The sequence below is a fragment of the Triturus cristatus genome, chromosome 7 (assembly GCF_964204655.1).
Source record: "Triturus cristatus chromosome 7, aTriCri1.1, whole genome shotgun sequence".
NCBI lineage: Eukaryota > Metazoa > Chordata > Amphibia > Caudata > Salamandridae > Triturus > Triturus cristatus.
This window is the reverse complement of record NC_140590.1, coordinates 351,573,238-351,592,504: the sequence shown is the minus strand read 5'-3', so window position 1 is coordinate 351,592,504 and position 19,267 is coordinate 351,573,238. Positions and strand designations below refer to the sequence as shown.

The 19,267-nt window shown below is 44.5% G+C and overlaps 1 protein-coding gene across 9 annotated transcripts in view; it reads left to right on the top strand.

Annotated features, from left to right (window-relative positions):
- Positions 1–1,452: 1,452 nt before the first annotated feature.
- Positions 1,453–19,267, top strand: part of LOC146809646 (uncharacterized) — a 275,512-nt gene continuing 257,697 nt past the window's right edge. For all 9 annotated transcript variants that reach the window (XM_085616503.1, XM_085616502.1, XM_085616499.1 and 6 more), the window contains exons 1-2: positions 1,453–1,582; positions 3,458–3,807. In XM_085616503.1, coding sequence (XP_085472629.1) covers positions 1,464–1,582; positions 3,458–3,807 — 469 coding nt within the window. In that variant the 5' untranslated portion in view covers positions 1,453–1,463. The remainder of the gene's footprint in view (positions 1,583–3,457; positions 3,808–19,267) is intronic.

Here is a 19,267-nt window from a genome sequence, read left to right as displayed (position 1 = left end):
GGGAGGAGGGTACAATCCTCCTAAGTGCGCAGTGACTGTTTGGTCAGCCCTCTCGGGCCGCCCAAAAACAGTCATGCGCACTTTCCCTGTTCTCCATGCAGGCTGCATTAAAGCCTGCATGGAGAACATGCCCACCCCTCCAGCCCCTGTCTGAGCGCCATGTCAGGGCGCTCAGACCAATCACAACGCTGCTTTGCAGCATTGTGATTGGTCAGGGAAGCCTGTGTGCCAGGTGCTTCCTGTTCCTAGAAGATGAGAGCAGGAACAGAGATGAGCGGGACCTGGCGGGAAGGTGCGTTTTTAACCCGTTAACAGCGGCGCAAATTCCGCCGAGGTGCGGGACTTTTAATGAATGGGCGGGGCCGCGTCGGCCAACGGACGTGCGAAGCACTAGCCAGGTAGTACTCGCGACGGCCGTTGGCCGACGCACGCAGAGAACGGGTTAAAAAACATTGTGCCCCGCACCCCTCTACCCACCTGCGCCCGCCTGCACCTCCCCTCCCCCTGACTCCCCCCCGCTCACTCCCCGCCACCCAGGATCCGTGCTGACTGTGACTGGTGATTTGGCTCTGCCGATATGTTGAGGGGGGAGTATATGTTGTGATTGGGCAGAAGTTGTGTGCTTCCACAAAATAGTGCTTTACCTCCACACAGCTGTGATCATTTTGTTTATTTTTTCAGCTGCCTGAGCTTGCACTTTAAGGCCATTGTAATGCTATCAAAGTGTCTCAGATAACTAGATAATTTATGGTGTTATTCTAGAGCAGCAGCACAGATGGAAAAAGGCAGTCATTAACGTACCTGGATTTATTGGTCTGGCTTTACAGTGCATTCATAAGCCAAGCCTATTGGCATTGCCAGTGCTTGTTTTAATTTTTTTTGGAGTGGCGGCCACTGCATTCCTTATTTGCGCAGGGCAAAGGATTCGGGGGAGTCATTTTTAACAGAAAATTGCAGATGGGTTACTCAGAATAGGGGACTTTTTCACCTTGTGAGTGGCATCGTTAAAAACTTGTGTTTCACTCTTGTTTATTTGACCTCATTCAGAACCCTCTGCCAAAAAAAAAATATATATATACGTTTTTCACAGTTGCCCACCCACCTTATGTTACACCATGGTGTTCTTATATCGCTTTACGTTTTGTTCAGCTGTGTTATGCTCTCCTGGTATGTTTGTTCTGTTGATTGTTACTTTATGCCTTGCTTGGTTATGCTCGGTTAGGTTGCTATATTGTTTTGTTATGTTGTTTTACTGTCTGCGAGACTCTTAGCTGTCTCACATTTGTGATCGCTTCATAACAATCGCATCGAAACCAAGGCGTGCATACGTGACACTTCAGTATCATTTGGTAAGAAGACACCCGACACCACGGTTTCGAATTAGCTTTGTGACAGGGGCTGTGTCACAAACCCCACCCTCTTGGGCTGGTCCCCAGCCTATCAGCACGCGAGGGCGTCGTGTCATGCTTAAACCTAAACACGGAAGAATCGAAACTGAAATTCCGAGGAGTTATTATTTAATCTGTTGTTGTGAGGAAGCAGTCAGTGGAACCAAGGGAACCGAAGGCAGGAGGCTGCGCAGGTAGGGGCCTCTATTTATCATTGTGTTTTGCTGTTTTTAGATGCCTTTGCAACCCACAGGGATGCTGCAGGGTAGCGTGCGGTCCTTCTGAAAGAGGCAGGCGTCGCGGAGCCGTTAGGACGCTGGGTCTCTGGGAGACAGGCAGTGCGGGTTTTAAATTCAGGTACAAGCAATGTGGGAATTGCAGGAGCTTCCTAAACAGGCACGGGTAAGCTTACACGGTTGGTGTCCAGGTATCTATACAGCATTAAATACCGATAATCGCCCCGCTTCTCATCAGTTTTGTGTACTTCGCACTGTGACTTGAAGCGAGCACTTTGTCCAGGATCACTCTATAATATGACGTTAATTTAACCTATTGAAATACCAAATGTGCCTTTTGCCAAACGTAATTGGGACTCGATATAGTGACTAAGGAAGGGTGGGGCGTTGGGTTAGCAGTTGTTGTAAGTAACTCGTGTCCGGCGGATCTCAGCAGATGCGAGTGTACCGGTCACTGAGACACATCGGATGGTCAGAGAGCACCTTGGTTAGCTCCGCCCCGGACAACAAAGCTGGCACCAGACTTTGACTTGGGCTTTTAATACTCGACTGTTCCCTCTTCTGCATGTCGCTTTCAACACTTCAAGGTAAAAACTCTAGGTGCTTTGCAGCTAGGGAGCAGTGTGGTTTTCAAGTAATATTGTCCGGATTCAAGGATGTTGTCCGGATGATGTTCAAACATGCACATAAGGTTTCCCCCCGTCCCAGGATCATCGGGTCTTACAGTTGGTTTACTTCGAAAGAACTGGATCTGGAAGGCTAATGCCATAGAATCTCTGTTGGGAACACACAGTATAGAATAAACCCTTCGTAATAGTGATGTATATTATCTGGGTGGGGCCTGTCGAGCTTCATTGCCCCTAGTGCATGTCAGCGCGTCATATGGATGAGTCACAAGAATGCTGACATTACGGTCTTATTGTTATGGAGTGAAGCCCTCTGGTATCGGTTTGCAACCGATGCACGGCTCGTGTAGGGTCCGTGCACATCACAAGGCCACTAAAACCATCGTTTTACCACAGGACAGGCAGTGCTGTAAAGAAATCTTAAGGATTTTGGGGGGCCCGGGGCAAACATAATTTGGGGGCCCCTACTTAGAACAACTCTACATTTATTATCCATTTTCATCTCATTCACTCCAGCAACTATGGTCTAATCATTAACAGCCCTCTTTGATGGCCCCCAAGATTTAAAGGGACTCCAGTCATTTTGGGGTGGGGGGGGGGGCTCCATTCAGTGCAAAGCCTTTGAATATTTATAAGATATTGGAGACCTGCGAAGTGGTTTTTGAGTCATTTTGATAATTTTTGTGTTATGCCAGTATCTGGGACTGTTTCGAAAGATTAATGATGGGCCCCTAGAAAGTCGGGTGCCCTGGGCCAGAGCCCACTATGCCTATGCCTTAAACCTTCTCTGGCCCCCCGCATAGTACATGAAGAGGGACCCCATGCTCCCGACCCAGTCAGGAGCTCTCAGGCTAAGGGCACGCAGCCCGTGCACAGTGCCGGAGGGGGCCCACTGGACCTCACCCCCTCACCGCAGCAGGGCCCATTGGCACACCACTGAGGACAGAGACAGGGTAGGAGCAGAGACAGTCATTCTGACAACGAGCATTCTGGGAACTGAAGCTTTCTGTTCATCTCCAGAACAGGGCATGCAGTGGTAGGGGTGGGGGAGGGCCAGGGACTCACTGCAAGGACCCTGAAACCCTGTCACGAGAAGAGGAGGCTAGGGTCTGACAATGCAAGAGAGTGATGCCCTGTTTACAGTTAATAGACATTTGTGATGTTAGATTATCAACATATCCAATTTTTATAGAAGATATCCTTTCAGCTTTTACAGATGGACCATGGACCACATCCTGGAATCAGAGGTTCTCGTGGTCGTGCTCCAGGCTCCAAAAGGACTAAGTTTTGGAGAATTCCGCCGACTTTTTCACAGCACTCATGGCTACCCGCTGGATCTCGCCCGCTATGGGTACAGTTCCTTGCAACGTCTGCTCGATGACATGAAGTACCTGGTGGCGGTGGTGGAAGTAGCAGATCAGGAGCCACAAATCAGATCCATTCATCGGCATACGTATGTCTTCCTCGGAGGGAATGAAATCTCACCAGGAGTTGGTCTCCACTCAGCACAGGCCCTGAAAAAGTCATCAACTAGCAAGCAGCCAAGGGTCGTCCCAGGTAAGGTCTTTAAATCAGTTGTCGGGTGACCTGCAGGTTACACACAGATCTGCACCAGGTGTATTACCCCACTGAGCATTTTATGATAACATAATAAAAGAAATAAAAACAGCATAGGACATGCTCACTTCTCTTTAGGACTTCCTGGTGCAATCTTAGCTCTCAGAGCAAGGCAAAAGGCATGTCTACGTCACTCACCCTGCATGAAATGGAGAGCTGGCTTGTAGCTGGGATGCAGTCCCCTGGGATGGAACACAGGTGTTGTGAATAGTCTACAGGTTGGAGGACTGCTGCTAAGGTCTTATAGGTAACAGCAAGGCACCATATTTGTAAACACTGGTATGCGCACTTAGTACATTTTAAAACAACGCATTGTTGTGACCAAAGTTGTTACTCTGCATTAGGAGGAGAGAGCAGGGCAGCACCGTATCCACTATGATATGCATCTAAAGCTGTTATTTCCAGCAATGGCACGTGAATATGCTGCCTTGCGCTACACAAAAACCTTTGCACCATGGTGCAAAGGTAACTGTGTGATGTCTAAAATTGGTTTTCTACTGAAAGGCAGTCACGGCCCGCCTAGTGGAATGAGGGGCCACGCCCCCTCTCCTTTTGGCCACCATAAAGAGTGTCTTTCTGGCTGAGCAAAGGTCAGCCTGTCAGACACTCTTTATTTGTAGGTCAGGCAGCCAGGGACTAGACATGCACTAAATGCACAGGCTCCTGGCTGCCCGAGTTGAACTTTGTCGGGCCGAAGAAGTCACAGCTCCTGTGGGCGCGACCTCTTCAGCCTGGCAAAGCACCTAGAGGCCCTCCCCCTCGTGACGAGGGGTAGTGTCACTGATTGCGTCGGACTAGGGTGCTTCAGTTCTAAGCCCTGAAGTGCCCAGGGCCGAGTGCCAATCACTTGAAACATCCTCACAGAGTGGGGTTAGGTCAGCAGTCTCACTGACCCCCATCCCACTCTGTGACAAGTGAGGGACTGATGCCTTCCCTCATTGGCCAATGAGGGAAAGAGGCAGCAGTCCAAACCCTCCTTGGATCTCCGAGGCAAAGCTGTGCAGGTGAGTAGGATTTTAATTTTAATGTTTGGTGCGTGCATAAATATTTGGGAGTGAGTGCTGTGAATGGATGTGTGTGTATGCATGCATGAATGTGTGAGTGAGTGTTGATGTTTGCGTTTGTGCTCCAACCGCCCTCCCGCTAAAAGTACAGGTCGCCACTGCTGAAAGGGTATCGTTCACTTCAAAATGAATTCCTGAGACATAGTTTAAAACATAAAGGCAAAGTTTGGAGAACTAACTATTCACCAACTTAACGCCAGCCTCAAAGAGGCATTGTTTTTTTGGGACAATGCCCAGTCTACAAATGTTAGTAAATCGGGCTTTGTGTAAAAAACCATGGGTGGTTAGAGGGGACGCCCATATACCTCCATGGGATGCCCCCGTATTGCAAAGTAGCATAGTGAAATACTTTGCAATACTTTAAATGGTAAGTCCCAGTTGTACATTTTGCACCTGTTTTGTGTCACTTTTGTGAAGCAAACCCGGCCCAAAGTATTGGTAAATCTTCCCCTGGATTTCTGCTGGCAGGCTTTCTTAGCCTTCTGGCACCACTGATAAGCTTAGTATGGGGATGTATTTGACGCAAGCTTATTTATTATTATGTGCTAAATGCGTAAACCACTGCAACAAACATAAGTTTCCATAAATAAGGGAAGTAACTAAGTTTAAATATTGATAGTTGTTTTTAATCACAATGAAAACATAATTTAACAAATGCTACTAGATCAGCCAACATGTGTTTCACCCCATGAACATGCCTAGGTCTTTTATAAGTATGTAATTAATTTATTACATGAAAAAATGAGACCATGGCGGAAAGGCAAAAAATGGTCAATAAAAATAATTTGGAGCAGCATGTGTTATAAAAGAGAGAGCGGCACTACAGAGCAGAAAGCAGTTAGAAACAAAAAAAGAAATGAAGACTGGGAAGAGATAAGATTCGAATTATTTTTAGTGAACATCATCTTGTCATGTCTCTATAACACGAGCAGACTTAGTGTGGCACAGCACATGATTAAACATCATATATTATCTGATGTGTAGCATATGTGTATAGGAGGAATGGGTTACCACCAACTTCAAGTTGGTGGTAAAATGCAAATGTTTTGCGACTGCATTCCGGTCACAAAACATTCTTACATACCACTGCTAGTCGCTATTTGTAAGGGACACCCTTAATACGCCCTTCCTTTTACCGAATCGCTAACCCATTTTGCGATTCGGTAGTAGGTTAACGAATCGGAAAATGGGGTTCTGTACATACAAAAAGGCTTTTTTTGCCGTCGGAAATGGCCTGATTCTGCGACAACCAAAAAACTACGTACATGTGGCCCCTTGGCCTTATTGTGGTCATGCGGCTTCTAGGAAGAGATTCTGGGTTGAGTGCCTGTCATGAGAAAAGGACAGGGCATTGCACGAGTCGTCTGACTATTGCTTTCATTGTGATATGAAAACAGCTATCAGTAATTAAACTCAGACATTTCCCTTATTTAAGGAATCTTATATATGTTGCAATAGATTATGCATTTAGCACATAATGATAAGTAAGCGTGTGTCAAATGCATGCCCCATACTTTGTTTATAATTTTCTACTAAGTTTAATGGCTCTTAGCTACATCGGATGCATTTCTAAACTACATTACGACTGGGTATCAGGTTAGTGTAGTTCTTTGGCCAATAGCCTTTCACAATTAAGACCAGTGATAAGCTGTCTGCCAACAATTGCAGTTACTTTTAGAGGAAAAGTACCTCAGCAAACTGTAGTGAGATTAAAACACGTCTAATTCAAAGAAGATCTTATTATTGTGACATCTTATTCTCTTATTTAGGACAATAAATTATACCTGGGCCCGGTCAGCCACACACAGAGACAGGAACTTTGCGTTTCACATACTTTATTCTGGGACATTTGGAGTGATATTGAGTCTTGAGTGTTTTCCCTTTCCACGTCTTTTTTATTTTGCCCCATTCTAGTTTTTATTTTTCTGTTTTAATCTAGAGCACCTCCTCCACTTCTTTTTTTCCCTATTGAAAATTGCTTTCACTTTTTCCCCCTCTTGTGATATGTATTTGTTTTTCATACTCACGTAACCCTTTGCATGCACAGGCCAAGTGGCCCCATGCAGAACAAACTTGGACTAGTGAGAGCTCCCTTCTGGTCACCAGGGTTTTTTAATGTCATTTCAAGATGGATAAGAGATCCCATTTTTGCACACCTCCTCTGCCTCTTGGTGCCAGTGAGACCAGCGCTTTTAAAGAGATGCCGTTGGTGTAACGGGGCAGCGTTAGGCCTTAATTGAGGTTTGCGGCAGAGTATTGCGTCTATATTGCAAGAGTTCACTGTTTCCACTGAAGCACTTTAGTGACGTAACAAGCCAGTGGATGCACTATCAACCTTCAAATTGATCACTATACTGGTGGCACAGAAGTAAGATTGCTCAACCAGTGCGTATGTTGGTGTAAGTTGATGTGTGATTAAAACAACATTTTCGTTTGATCAGTTATTTTAGGGTGTTGCCGAATAGACCACCATAAACAGAGATGAGGTAGAGAATGAATATCTGAGGTAGGCCAGCATTGTTTCAAATATTTAAAAACAATAATATTCATATTAACAACATTGCGCTTTCACAACACTTGTTTATCATTGACGAGCATTATGTGGTAATGCTTGTAAGACAAGACGGAAGTGGGGTTTGTACACCCATCCCCACATTATTCCTGTGTTACCTACATGGCACAGGCTTGAATTCTGACTGTCTTCTATACAATATATATTTTTTTTTTACACAACAGAGAGTGAGAGAAATGCAAGACAGTTGCAACCTCTCGTATACAGTCTTAACACATATAAGCAACCGCTTCTCTCAGAATTCTCCCTCGGAACTTTGGTTTCAAAATAAAATGGGAATCTGATTAGAATGAGAAAATCTCCCTCAGCTTTATCTGCTAATGTCAGGGTATCCCAAGATATTGGAGTAGACGCCTCACTCACTTATCGTGACATGCTTCATCATCGGCGCCTATCCACACCTGGGTAAGATGATACTACCCAAAGCGGACTCAACCATAGATGGAATGGGAGTTCTTAGATAAAGCAATACTGGACGTGCAGGGATCCAGAAGAGTGATGTTAAAAATACCTCTAGGTATACCCAAACACTATGTTTATTTAGAGGGTACCTGGGGTACATAAAAAATGTTAATTTATTGGGTTTTACTGAAAATAATCGTTCAGTTGTACCCCTCTTGTCGTGCCAACATGTTTCAGCCCACGCTCGGAGCCCACATGGGTCTGGGGCCTTCGTCAGGGCTATTTATCTTTTTTAATGTCCCTGCTTGTATATTGCGCACACACTTCAAGCACTATCGGGAGGCCTAATGTGCATACCTGTCTTCTCGTCCACAGTGGATTTTCTAGTGGGAGAGAAATGGAGAAGTAAATGACACCTCAGTTGATTATCCTGACTTATTCCATCATGTCTCATCCAACCTTATGGTTCGAACAGTGATGTTCTGTGTTTTATATATATACTTCTTCTGTGCATTTCACTCTGGCACACCTTTTCCCTAAAATTCTGAATTGAATATACATATGGTGATCCCATGAAAATATACATAATAGTGGGTTGTTGACTATATACATCTTAGATTTATATTTACAAGCACCTATCTTTGAACAGGTTGTGAGTATTGTGGTAGGTCCGGATGCAATTTTAAAAGTATAGTGATTATACCTCAATCCATCTATCAAGTAATAGTCCTCCCAGAGTGACATTAAAGCTCACGCACTCTCTCGCTTACTCACTGCCATCTTTGTTCAGGAGACATGCGGATCTGGTGTGAAGTGCTGCCTTTTAGTCACTTTTTGTCTTCTATACAAGTCTGCCTGTGTGATATTCACTGAAATGGGGATCAGTAACATGTTTTACAGCACTTTCATGCTAAAGGACTTAAGTGTCGTTGCATGGCAAGTGTGACATAAACCCTACCGCGGTGTGGTTCCAGATTATTGTAGTCCTCATATAGTCTGATATAAATATTGTGTCCTAAACGGGGGAGTAACCAGAAAATTCAGATACCCCCCACTTGAACCACATCTCCAAACACACCGAGCGGCAAAGCGAGTAAACCTTACCCTCTGAGGTTTCCCTTCATCCTTTCACCCTCCTCCCTTCCATTTGTCCATTAATTATTTCACCCTTTTAGGTAGTTATCCCTTCATCTGTTAATTCCTCCACCATTCCATTCATTCATCCACCCCTTTACCCGTATATATATTCAGCACTCTCTTTCAATCCACATTTCCATCCATCTTTTCACTTTTTCCTATACTCTTTCTCTCTTTTACATCTGTTAATTCTTCATCATTCTTCTATCCACTTGCCCTTTCACCTATCAGTTCTTTTATTCTCCCATCCATCTTTTGGCCCTTCCGTTCTCTGCCATCCATCTGTAATATTATTTCGAAATCATTTTTTTTAGCATATTGTCTGCAGAAGAGTGCAGTCCACAGTTAGAGTGCAGTTCACTAGCCCATTGGTTCCAGTGGCATCCCCCATTTAGGCTGCTTAAGTGGCGGGTCACTACACCACTGGTCCTAAATGTTGATTATAAATAATATTGCAGCTTTGGAGTTAATAATAATAATAAAAACTCTCCACCCAATGGGCTGATATTTTGTCTAAACAGTATGTAAAGAACAATAGTTCTTTTCTATACTTCCCATATATTTAAAAGTGAGTCAGCCTTATTGATATTTTGACCACTGCCTCATCACACAAAATCCTCTGTTACAAGTTTATATATCTTTCAGCTGCTGCCTTTCCAACCGGGGGCCGTGTCATGACCAGGTGCGCTGACTCAGCGCAGAGCTAAGCGCCAGTGTTTTTTGCATTCAAAGGGGCCTATTAATTGGATTTTGGCATTGGGCAGCGCAGCAAGACATCTTGCTACGCTGCCTTGCGCCACAGTGAACGTTCAGGAATGCACATTATTTATTTTTTGGGGAGTTTTATATAGTGCTAGCTAGACCCATATATATCAGAGCGCTTTACAGGACATGTAATAGAAGGATTCAAGGTTGACATTATATATGGGAGGAGAAAAAACAAAAACCAGTGAAATCAAAAAGTAACACATAGTACAGCATTAGCCCTCTTAGACATTGGTTATAGAAGAAAGTGTTACATTGGGTCAGATGACCATATCAAATGTGGTGGTGTGGAAAGTTCATGGGAGCAAGCTGAAGTATTTGTTGATCAGCAGTGAATTGAGGTTCCATTTGAAACAAGTATAGGAAGAATAACAGCGGAGGTCTTTAGGAAGCGAGTTCCAAGTCCATGGAGCATTCCCTGAGAAAGAGCATTTCTGGGATGATTTTTTCTTCAGTGTAGGAGAGATGAGAATGAGTGAGTGGGAGCTCCTTGAAGCCCGATTTCTACCCGCTCTCGCAAGTTTGTTTTATAAATATTTAGGATTTGCAGTGTAAAGGACTTTGTGTGTGATACAATCTGTCTTGATGATGCCTCTTCTTTCTATTGGCAGCCAATTGAGATGCTTGAAAGCAGGTGAGATGTTGTCAAATCATTTGGTGCCTGTGAGGAGTCTAACAGCGGCATTAAAAGTTGTTCTTTGAGGCGCTAGGTGGAGTTTCGGGATCCCGGTGAGTTCTTTAGGTCTTCACGTGGGCTAAACCCTTCGAGTTTCTTGAGATGTTTTACATTGTAGAACGGTCCTTTGCCTGAAATGTTGATGTGTTCTTATATAGACATGGGCTGAGGTGGGCCCCTGTTCTGTGCTCCATGCCCTCGCCCCATATATCTCCAGTCGGTTCTCCTGGGTTGAACATGTTCCTAGCTTGTGATAGTGCACACGCACAAGGGGGCTCTGGCACATCCCACATTTCTACCAGGCTTCGAAGCGCTGGGCTCAAAGCTCCGAACAGGGGCCCTTCTGGGCACAGCACTGGCGAGGCAGGTGTGAGGCGCAGGGCTCTTGACCCCAGTGACCTCAGGACCTTTCAGCATTTTCAGGAATTGTGGTGCCTGGCTTTCAATTCAGGGCACCAGAAAAAACCGTTGGATGAGCCTGCCCCCCCATTGCTGCTCAGGATGTACTCACGGACCAAGTGCCTATGCTGTCTGCCAATACTGATACAAATTACACAGTCAAATCAAACAATCACTCGTGCCACGCATAGTGATTGAAACCATCTTATTTAGAAAATATTTTTATTGTATTTTATATTTCTTATTCTATTTAAATTTTCTTTTAAGACATCTTTTGGTTAATAAAGATTCGATAGAACAACAAATTTCAATGGACCAAAGAATATAAAAAGAAAAGAAAAAGTAGGAATACAACTCACGTAGAAATTTAAAGAATTACACATAAAAAAGGGAACATAATAATCCCAGAGAATGTTGGCAAAACAGTATAGAATTCATGTTATAAGACCTAAACCTATCAGCCATACATTGTTTATGAACCTGACACCTTTGATTTAATAACACCACTTGTTTTAACCAAACAAAGAAGGTTTACGCGTTTCAAACCCTGTAAACCCTGTGTTTATTTATGGGTTATCCTGAGGACCTGGGAAAATGAGCGCTCTGGGACGGCGCCCATAGTGCTTCACAGCCGATGTTATTTCAAACACGTTTAATCTACTTCAAAAAATGGCTTGCTGGCCCATATTTGAATAAATCCTCTAAGCAGCGACCGCGACTTGGGTCATTTCTGGAAATCCACTCAATGGTTGCCAATGGGCATCTGCGTCATCCCGCCTACGTTATTTCAGTGAAGCGAGGTCTTCAGTTCCTCAAAATTGCCGCTGCAGCACGCCTTCCTCATGAGAGGAAATAAATAAACAAATATTATTGTTTGGTCCATTGAAATGTGTTGTTCTATCGAATCTTTAATAACCAAAAGATGTCTTAAAAGAAAATTTGAATAGAATACGAAATATAAAATAAAAATATTTTCTAAATAAGATGGTTTCAATTACTATGAGGGGCACGAGTGATTGTTTGATTTGACTGTGCAATTTGTATCAATATTGCCATTTTCTTGTTTTTGGATTATTCAGTCGGCCTAGCCATGATGATTGAGGGTCAGAACCCTTTATTGATTGCTACGCTGTCTGCCAGCATCTGCTAGAGGGAACCCCTTTCTCTCCTGCACCGCCCTCCCCTCCCCCCCGCTCAGAGGAAGGCATTACCTGTGACAACTGCTAGCAAGGGCACCTCTTTTCCTCACGCACCCCTCACCTGTAGGGTCACCGGAAGGCAATACTTTTGACAGTTATTTAAAACCATAACAATTTACAAAACTGTGTACATTTCAGCGTAACGGGCGAATCCTTTCATCATCAGGGCCGGACTGGCCGTAGTGGGCACCGGGCAATCCCCCGGTGCGCCGCACGGGTGGTGGCTGGTTTTGGGCCCCTGGCGGCCGTTTTGGTTACAGGGACGTTTTTGGCTGCAAAATCGACCCTGTAGCAAAATCGGCCGAAAACCGGCACTGGCAAAGAGCTTGGCGGAACCCCCGCCGTAGGTGGGGGTGGGGTGGCCGAGCACTTTGCCAGGGCCGGTTTTGGTTCCCAGTCCGGCACTGTTCATCATTTTATTTTATATTAACATATAACCTAAAAGACTATGAAATCTCAGTCCGCGCCCTTAAGTGCTGCCAGCTTCAAACATCTTCCCAAATGGCAAGAAGGGAGCTCTGACTCCATAGCTGTTCAGTCCTTGCCCTCTGCTGAGGCGGCCAACAGTTCAAAGAATTCTGCTAACACATGAAATCTGTACACCCCCTGACGAGCACATTTCCAAGTGAAAAGCTCTTGATTTTCTTGAAAGGCCCTACCTGTTGGCTCCCTCAGTGAGTGAGCGCTCTTTATTAGCTGGTGGTAACAGGATCTGCAGGTGTTGCCAGGATTGTGCCTTGATGTTTTTTGCGTTTGAGATCACGCCCTGCCCAGCGGGAGTATCCAAGCCACTCCTACCACCTCCAAGGTGGCATTGTAGGCAGCTGAGCAGAAAGTGACAGGCCTGGTCCTGGGCATGCCTTAACACCTGTACAGCTCTCGCGCCACATAATTACACTACTCAATGCAACATAAATTCACTCCACAAAATACAACTCGGTGCCACATAATTGCACGCCACATAATTACACTCTACTCAATGCAACATAAATACACTCCATATAATACCACTCAGTGCCACATAATTATATGCTACATAAATACACTGCACTCAATACAATGTACACTCCAAATAACACCTCTCAGTGCCACATAATTACACTCCATATAATGACATTCTACTGAATGCAACATACACTCCACATAATACCACTCAGTGCCACATAATAAGACGCCACATAATTACACTCTACTCAATGCAATAAAAATACACTCCACATAATACCACTCAGTACCACATAATTACACACCATGTAATTACACTCTACTCAATACAACATTATTGCACTGCACATAATACCACTCAGTGCCACATAATTTCACGTCACATAATTACACTCTACTCAGTGCAACATAAATACACTCCACATGCCACTCAGTACCACATAATTACACGACACATAATTACACTCTACTCAATGCAACATAAATACACTCCACATAATACCACTTAGTGCCACATAATCACACACCACATAATTACACTCTACTCAATGCAATAAAAATACACTCCACATAAATGCACTCTATGCCACATACCTCCAATCAACATAACTGCTCTCCCCACCATGACATAATTTCACTAAGCATAGTTTCACTCAACACCACCGTTCCAGGCCACACAATTCAACTCCACACATTTCCAATACACACCACATATTACACAACAAACAACATATTTCAACTCCACAATCCACAACGTACCTCCAATCCACAGCATATAGTGGCACCACCTGAGCACCAAACATCATTCATCACCACCATTTTGCATCAGCGCACCACCTAAGCATCACCTAAACATCACCTAAGCATCACATCAGTCTGCCGTCGGAATCTGGCATCTGTTGATTCTCCCCTAGTGTCCGTCTGCTGCTCGTGTTCTAATTAAATTACTGTTTTCCAACCTCCACTCCCCCGTTATTTATGTCCGGCTCCCCCATAACACAAAAAAAAAAAACCAAGCATGAGAACAGGCAGGAAGAAGTTGCCAGCAGTGCAAGTACAAAAAAACTAGAAGACATCATTTATGTTAAAATCTGTTTTTTAATCAGGTTGTTCAGTTGTATATAATGTCATCTTGGTTTGTGTAAAGATAACAAAAATGCTTAACACTTTTTATTATAACTTTTCAACATGATGCACAGCAGACACAATGCTCTACAACATAGCCAAAAGTTCTGGCTAAACACATAAGGTCCCAAAGGCGAGACCTATTGGCTATGCCAATGCTTGTTTTAGAATGAGCGTGGCTTGGCCTAGTGGGAGGGAGTCAGGTACAAGGCCTGACGAGAGAGAGGCATTGTTGATTTTTGTAAAAAAATGAAGAGATGATGTGGTTGAGGTATTTTTACTCTGCAAAATGGGAGGGGTCAGAAATGTGGGATCTGAGCTTCAAGTTTGCAATTATTTTGAAGACTTTCCCTTCTGCCATAGGTTTAAAATCAGTCTATTTAGAATGATTTTTCAGTGATATTTATCATCTTTAATTACTTTTGGGAAACTCCGTTCTTTAGATGACTGTTGAGGGTAGTTATTGTGGTGGTTTGTGTGTGAATGGAGCGGTCGGGGTGGGAAGTCTGACTTGTGTTCAGAATGATAGATCGTTCAATTTTTGGAACTTAGTAAAGAAGTTGGCTATTTCTTCACATTGTTCACTGGTGGCTATTATTTTGTGTTAGAAGGTCAGGGTGTTTTTTTGATTTATTATGTTGAAGAGCTCCCTCGGTCTATTCTTTGCACGGTCAAGTTGATAGCGACAGAAAGTGGCTTTCTCCCTAAAGATGTGTTTCTTTTATGAAAGCCTTTCTGATCGGAGGAGTGCAAGATGCGCCGATGAGGAGTTCTGTCTCCATCACATTTCAGTCCGGCTTAGTTGTTGCCTCTCCTTCTTAAGATCTGAGTTGAAACAGGATCTAGTTTAGGTTTTTCTTGAGTTCTTTAGTTAAGCAGGGCCACTTGGTCAAGAACATCTCTTATCACTGAGCTGTAGTGGGTAGTAAGGTCATCAATACAGTGGAGGAGGGGCTGAGAATGTAATTTAGTGCTGATCCTGCCTTCTAGTTCTGTTAGAAGGATTTTTTTGGTGTTCCTTGCACAGTGTGGGTTTGTTGGATGGGGCTGGATAAGATCTGGGGTAAGCCTTGAGATTAAACAGTATTAGATGGTGGTCTGACCAGTCGATGGGCGTGATGGATCAGAGGGAGACAAGCGAATTTCTAGAAATTATCACGTCAAGAGTAGATCCTTTGATGTGGGTCTATTTGTTACAGAGTTGCTTCAGGTCATTGATTTCAAGAAGGTTTGTTAGGTTACAGATTGAGGCATCATCTGGGCCATTCCAGTGCAAGTTGAAGTCACCTAACACATCGTTAGTGGCAGTTTGGGAGAACCCTGTTAGTAGCTCAGTTATTTTTTCAGTGAAGTTATGCATTTGCCTGGGGGGGGTGACAGATGGTGTGAAGTTTGATAGGAGTGAAGCCTTTTGTTGAGAGTTCGACTCCGAGGTATTCGAAGGTTGACTACTTCGTAGTTTCTAAGATGTTAATCCGGGTTTCTTCTTTGTGCATGAACGTTAGCACACTCGCTATTCATTCTGGCCTGACCCGTCTAATGATGTAATACCCCAGTGGTGTGAGCAAGTCCAGGATAGCGACTGAGTGATTGTTGAGCCATGTTTCCATTAGGAATGCAATGTTGATTTGCTTTAACTTGACCTGAATCTCAAGGTTGTTTCTTACATGAGATGTCTTTGGCTAGAGAGTCCAGTTTTTTTTTTATTCGGCCAAGGTATAGGGTAAGTATGTTAGGAAGGAGTCCTGCTCGGTCTGAGGGTGGACATGCAGCGGATCCCATGTCTAAAGGTTTTCGAGCTTCAATTGAGGGGACTGTGGTGTCATCGAAGTTAGAAGGGGAGAGGGTTTGATTGGCTGGATGTATTCCACATTGACGGGATGGGCTCGAGGAGGGCTCCGTGATGGAAGATCTTGGGTTGGACTGACGCTATTGTGTTCAATGTGCAGGTCAAGGGCTTGGGCCATTAGCTATGGTGGTTGGACGGGCGCTTTCCTTACTATGGCTTGTGTCAAGGCAAGGGGGCAATAGTGCATCGTGTGGCAGAGGAATCCTTGTGACGAATGGGAACAGGATTGACGGTCGGAGGTAGAGGGGACATATTGTGACAACAAGGCGAAAAGTGACAAAAAGTGACAGTCAGATATGGTTATGTGATGGTCTGTCGCTTGAATTAGTATGTTCCCTGGTCTGAAGATAGATATGGAGAGTTCCCATCTGAAGCTTTAGGCGGGAGCAGGAGTGAGTTTAGTTCCGTAAAGAAATTTGATTGATTTCATAATATGTAGGTGGAGAAGGAAGATGTTTCGCAATTTTGCTGGGCGTTTTGAGTGAAAAATAAAGTTTGTTTTTGTCTTACCATTTCTCTCTGTGTCTCCGGAAGTTGTTTGAGTAGGTTGTGTTTAAACGTTTTCATTGCATTGGTTGAGAGATTCTTTGGATATTTTATGCTTCAGGAGTTGGGGCCGTATCTCTCAAGTGCGGTGGCGGGGGATTGGAGTGGGGCAATGTCATTGTGCCTGTTCTTTGTATTCAAGTCCCTGTAGAGGTGTAATGTGTGTTGCTGTGTATTTTGGGCAAAGGGTCACTGTCCTCGGGGTTAGCTAGCCTGGGTAAGCAGCATACGAGCGGGCAGTGTATCGTTATCTGGATGGTAGACTGTGTCTGGGGAGTCTTATGTGTTTCAATGTCCTGACCAGGTTATATTTGTACTGGGGTTTAAGTCTTATCTACAGTTAAAAGTTTGCTAAAAGTTTAGGATTAGCAGGATAAGGTTTGAATTGTATAATTAGTGTTGCTGGAGATAAAGTGAAAGTCTCTTGGGGGAAGGCGGTAGTCCTTTTTTTTCTATATCGATGTTGGTATAAAATGCATTGTAGCTTCTGGTGTTTCATCCTTCTTATTGCCTGAGAGGCATGGGAGGTCCTGTCTCTCTTTTCATGCTCATATTGCTGATAACTGGGCAGTCGTCCTCTCTGGTATTTCATGAACAGTCGGGAGATCAGCTTCTGTCTTAGTCTTCAGGCTCCCCTTGTTGTATTCCTTTCTCGCTTTTACTGAATCTGTAATCAGGAGTTTGGACGTCTAAACACAGACACAGCAAGCTATCCCGCTCACTGTTGGCACTGTTGTCGTAAGTAAGTCCCGAAGTGTCCAAAGTACATGCTGATAACTCTGAATTTCTCTGAGGGAATACATAAGCTTCAGACAGCACAAGTCAGAAACAGAGAGCCATGCCCCGCTCAAGGTTTCTAACTATAGCTGCCTTCATTCAATGCATTCACTTGGAAAAATTCCAAGTTATATGTATGAATTTTAGACACCTCAACTGCGAAACTCCTGCTCTTGGCTCTGCGCTGAGCCAGTGCCTCTGTTCATGATGCAGCCTCTGATTGGCTTACCTCTGTCAGTGGTGTCCTATTAAGAGGACTGGATGCTGCAGTGGGAATCCATTGGCCCAATCAGTCTCATTCCTCTTGTGCAAGGATCCAGAAGGCATCAGTGTTGCTCGCCAACTCTACAAATGCATCTGCCATTGGACTGAAGCTCTGCAGGTTGAAGGAGGTTGTGAAGAAGCAACAAAGAACTGACCTCTAGGAACAGAGTTGAATCTTGCGTTGTACCAACGCACTCGATTTGCTGCACACACTGCCAAAGATCAGCCCCTTAATCCTTCCAAAGCTTCCTTCTGTGTTCTCCAACTTCAAGGGGATATATGTGTGTTCAAGATAGCGGAGGCGAGGGAGATAGTGCAGGAGGAAACTGATTACTTATCCAGTGGTTCGGGCTAAATGGTGGGCATGAGAAGCAGGAAGATGAAGACTATATAATACTGTACTGAGGTGTGACACATAGCTAGGGCACATAATGTGAACCAACCATACAATCGCTCTTGAGAAAATGGGAGAAGAGAGAAGTGCTAAGTCACCGTGTACAGGAGGATGGATGAAGCAGGCTTGTTCACATAACAATCCTGTGCTTCAGAGAGAGGATGCTTTTGTTAGCCAAGCTGTACAGGAATGTTGCTGGTCTACATGGATGGGCAGCAGAAAGTAATGGAAAATAAGGAAGCACGTGATACTGTAAAGCAAAGGGGGGCAACATTGGCCCATAATGTGTAGATCCATATTATTAGTATGAATTAACAGGATTTAAACGGGGTTTTTGGCAAAGACTTTGAATTAGCCTGGATATTCTGCCATGTGGTATTTCCAAGTGCTGCCTGAATGTAACAAAGCATATGCTAGTTCACATGTTGTCAATGTGTCCAAAATCTTCCCTAAGTGACTGTTTACACTTCACTGCATCTCATCACGCACTTTGCTCGTGAGCCATGGCAACATTTGCACCCTAGGACTTCGCCAATGCTTGAGCCATGCCAACAGCTGCACCCTAGGACATGTTCAATGCTTGAGCCATGCCAACATCTGCACTCTTTGACATGGTCAGCGCTGAGTCATGCAAACATCTGCACCCTAGGACATGGTCAGTGCTTGAGCCATGCCAACATCTGCCCCCTAGGACATGCCCAGTGCTTATGCCATGCTAACATTTGCACACTTGGACATGGTCAGCGCTTGAGCCATGCCAAGATCTGCACCCTACGACATGGTCAGCGCTTGAGCCATGCCAAGATCTGCACCCTAGGAAATTGCTAATGCTTTAGCCATGCCAACATCTGCACCCTAGGACATGGCCAATGCTTGAGCCATGTCAATATCTGCATCTAGGGACATGGTCATCCCTTGAGCCATGCCAACATCTGCACCCTAGGACATGGGCAATTCTTGAGCCATGCCAACATCTGCACCTAGGGACATGGCCAACGCTTGAGCCATGCCAACATCTGCACCCTTGGAAATTGCCAGTGCTTATCCAATGCCAACATCTGCACCCTAGGTCATGGCCAACACCTGAGCCATGCCAACATCTGCACCCTAAGACATGGCCATCTCGTTTGCCACACTTGTGGGCTTTGCATTGCTTGTTACAATATGAATACTTATCACGCTGGGCAGTGTCTTCAGCATTCGTCTAGCATCTGTGACATCCTTGAATCAGAGGACATGCATTATGGTAGTCATGAACCTCTAGCATTCATGCTGTTTGTTGATGT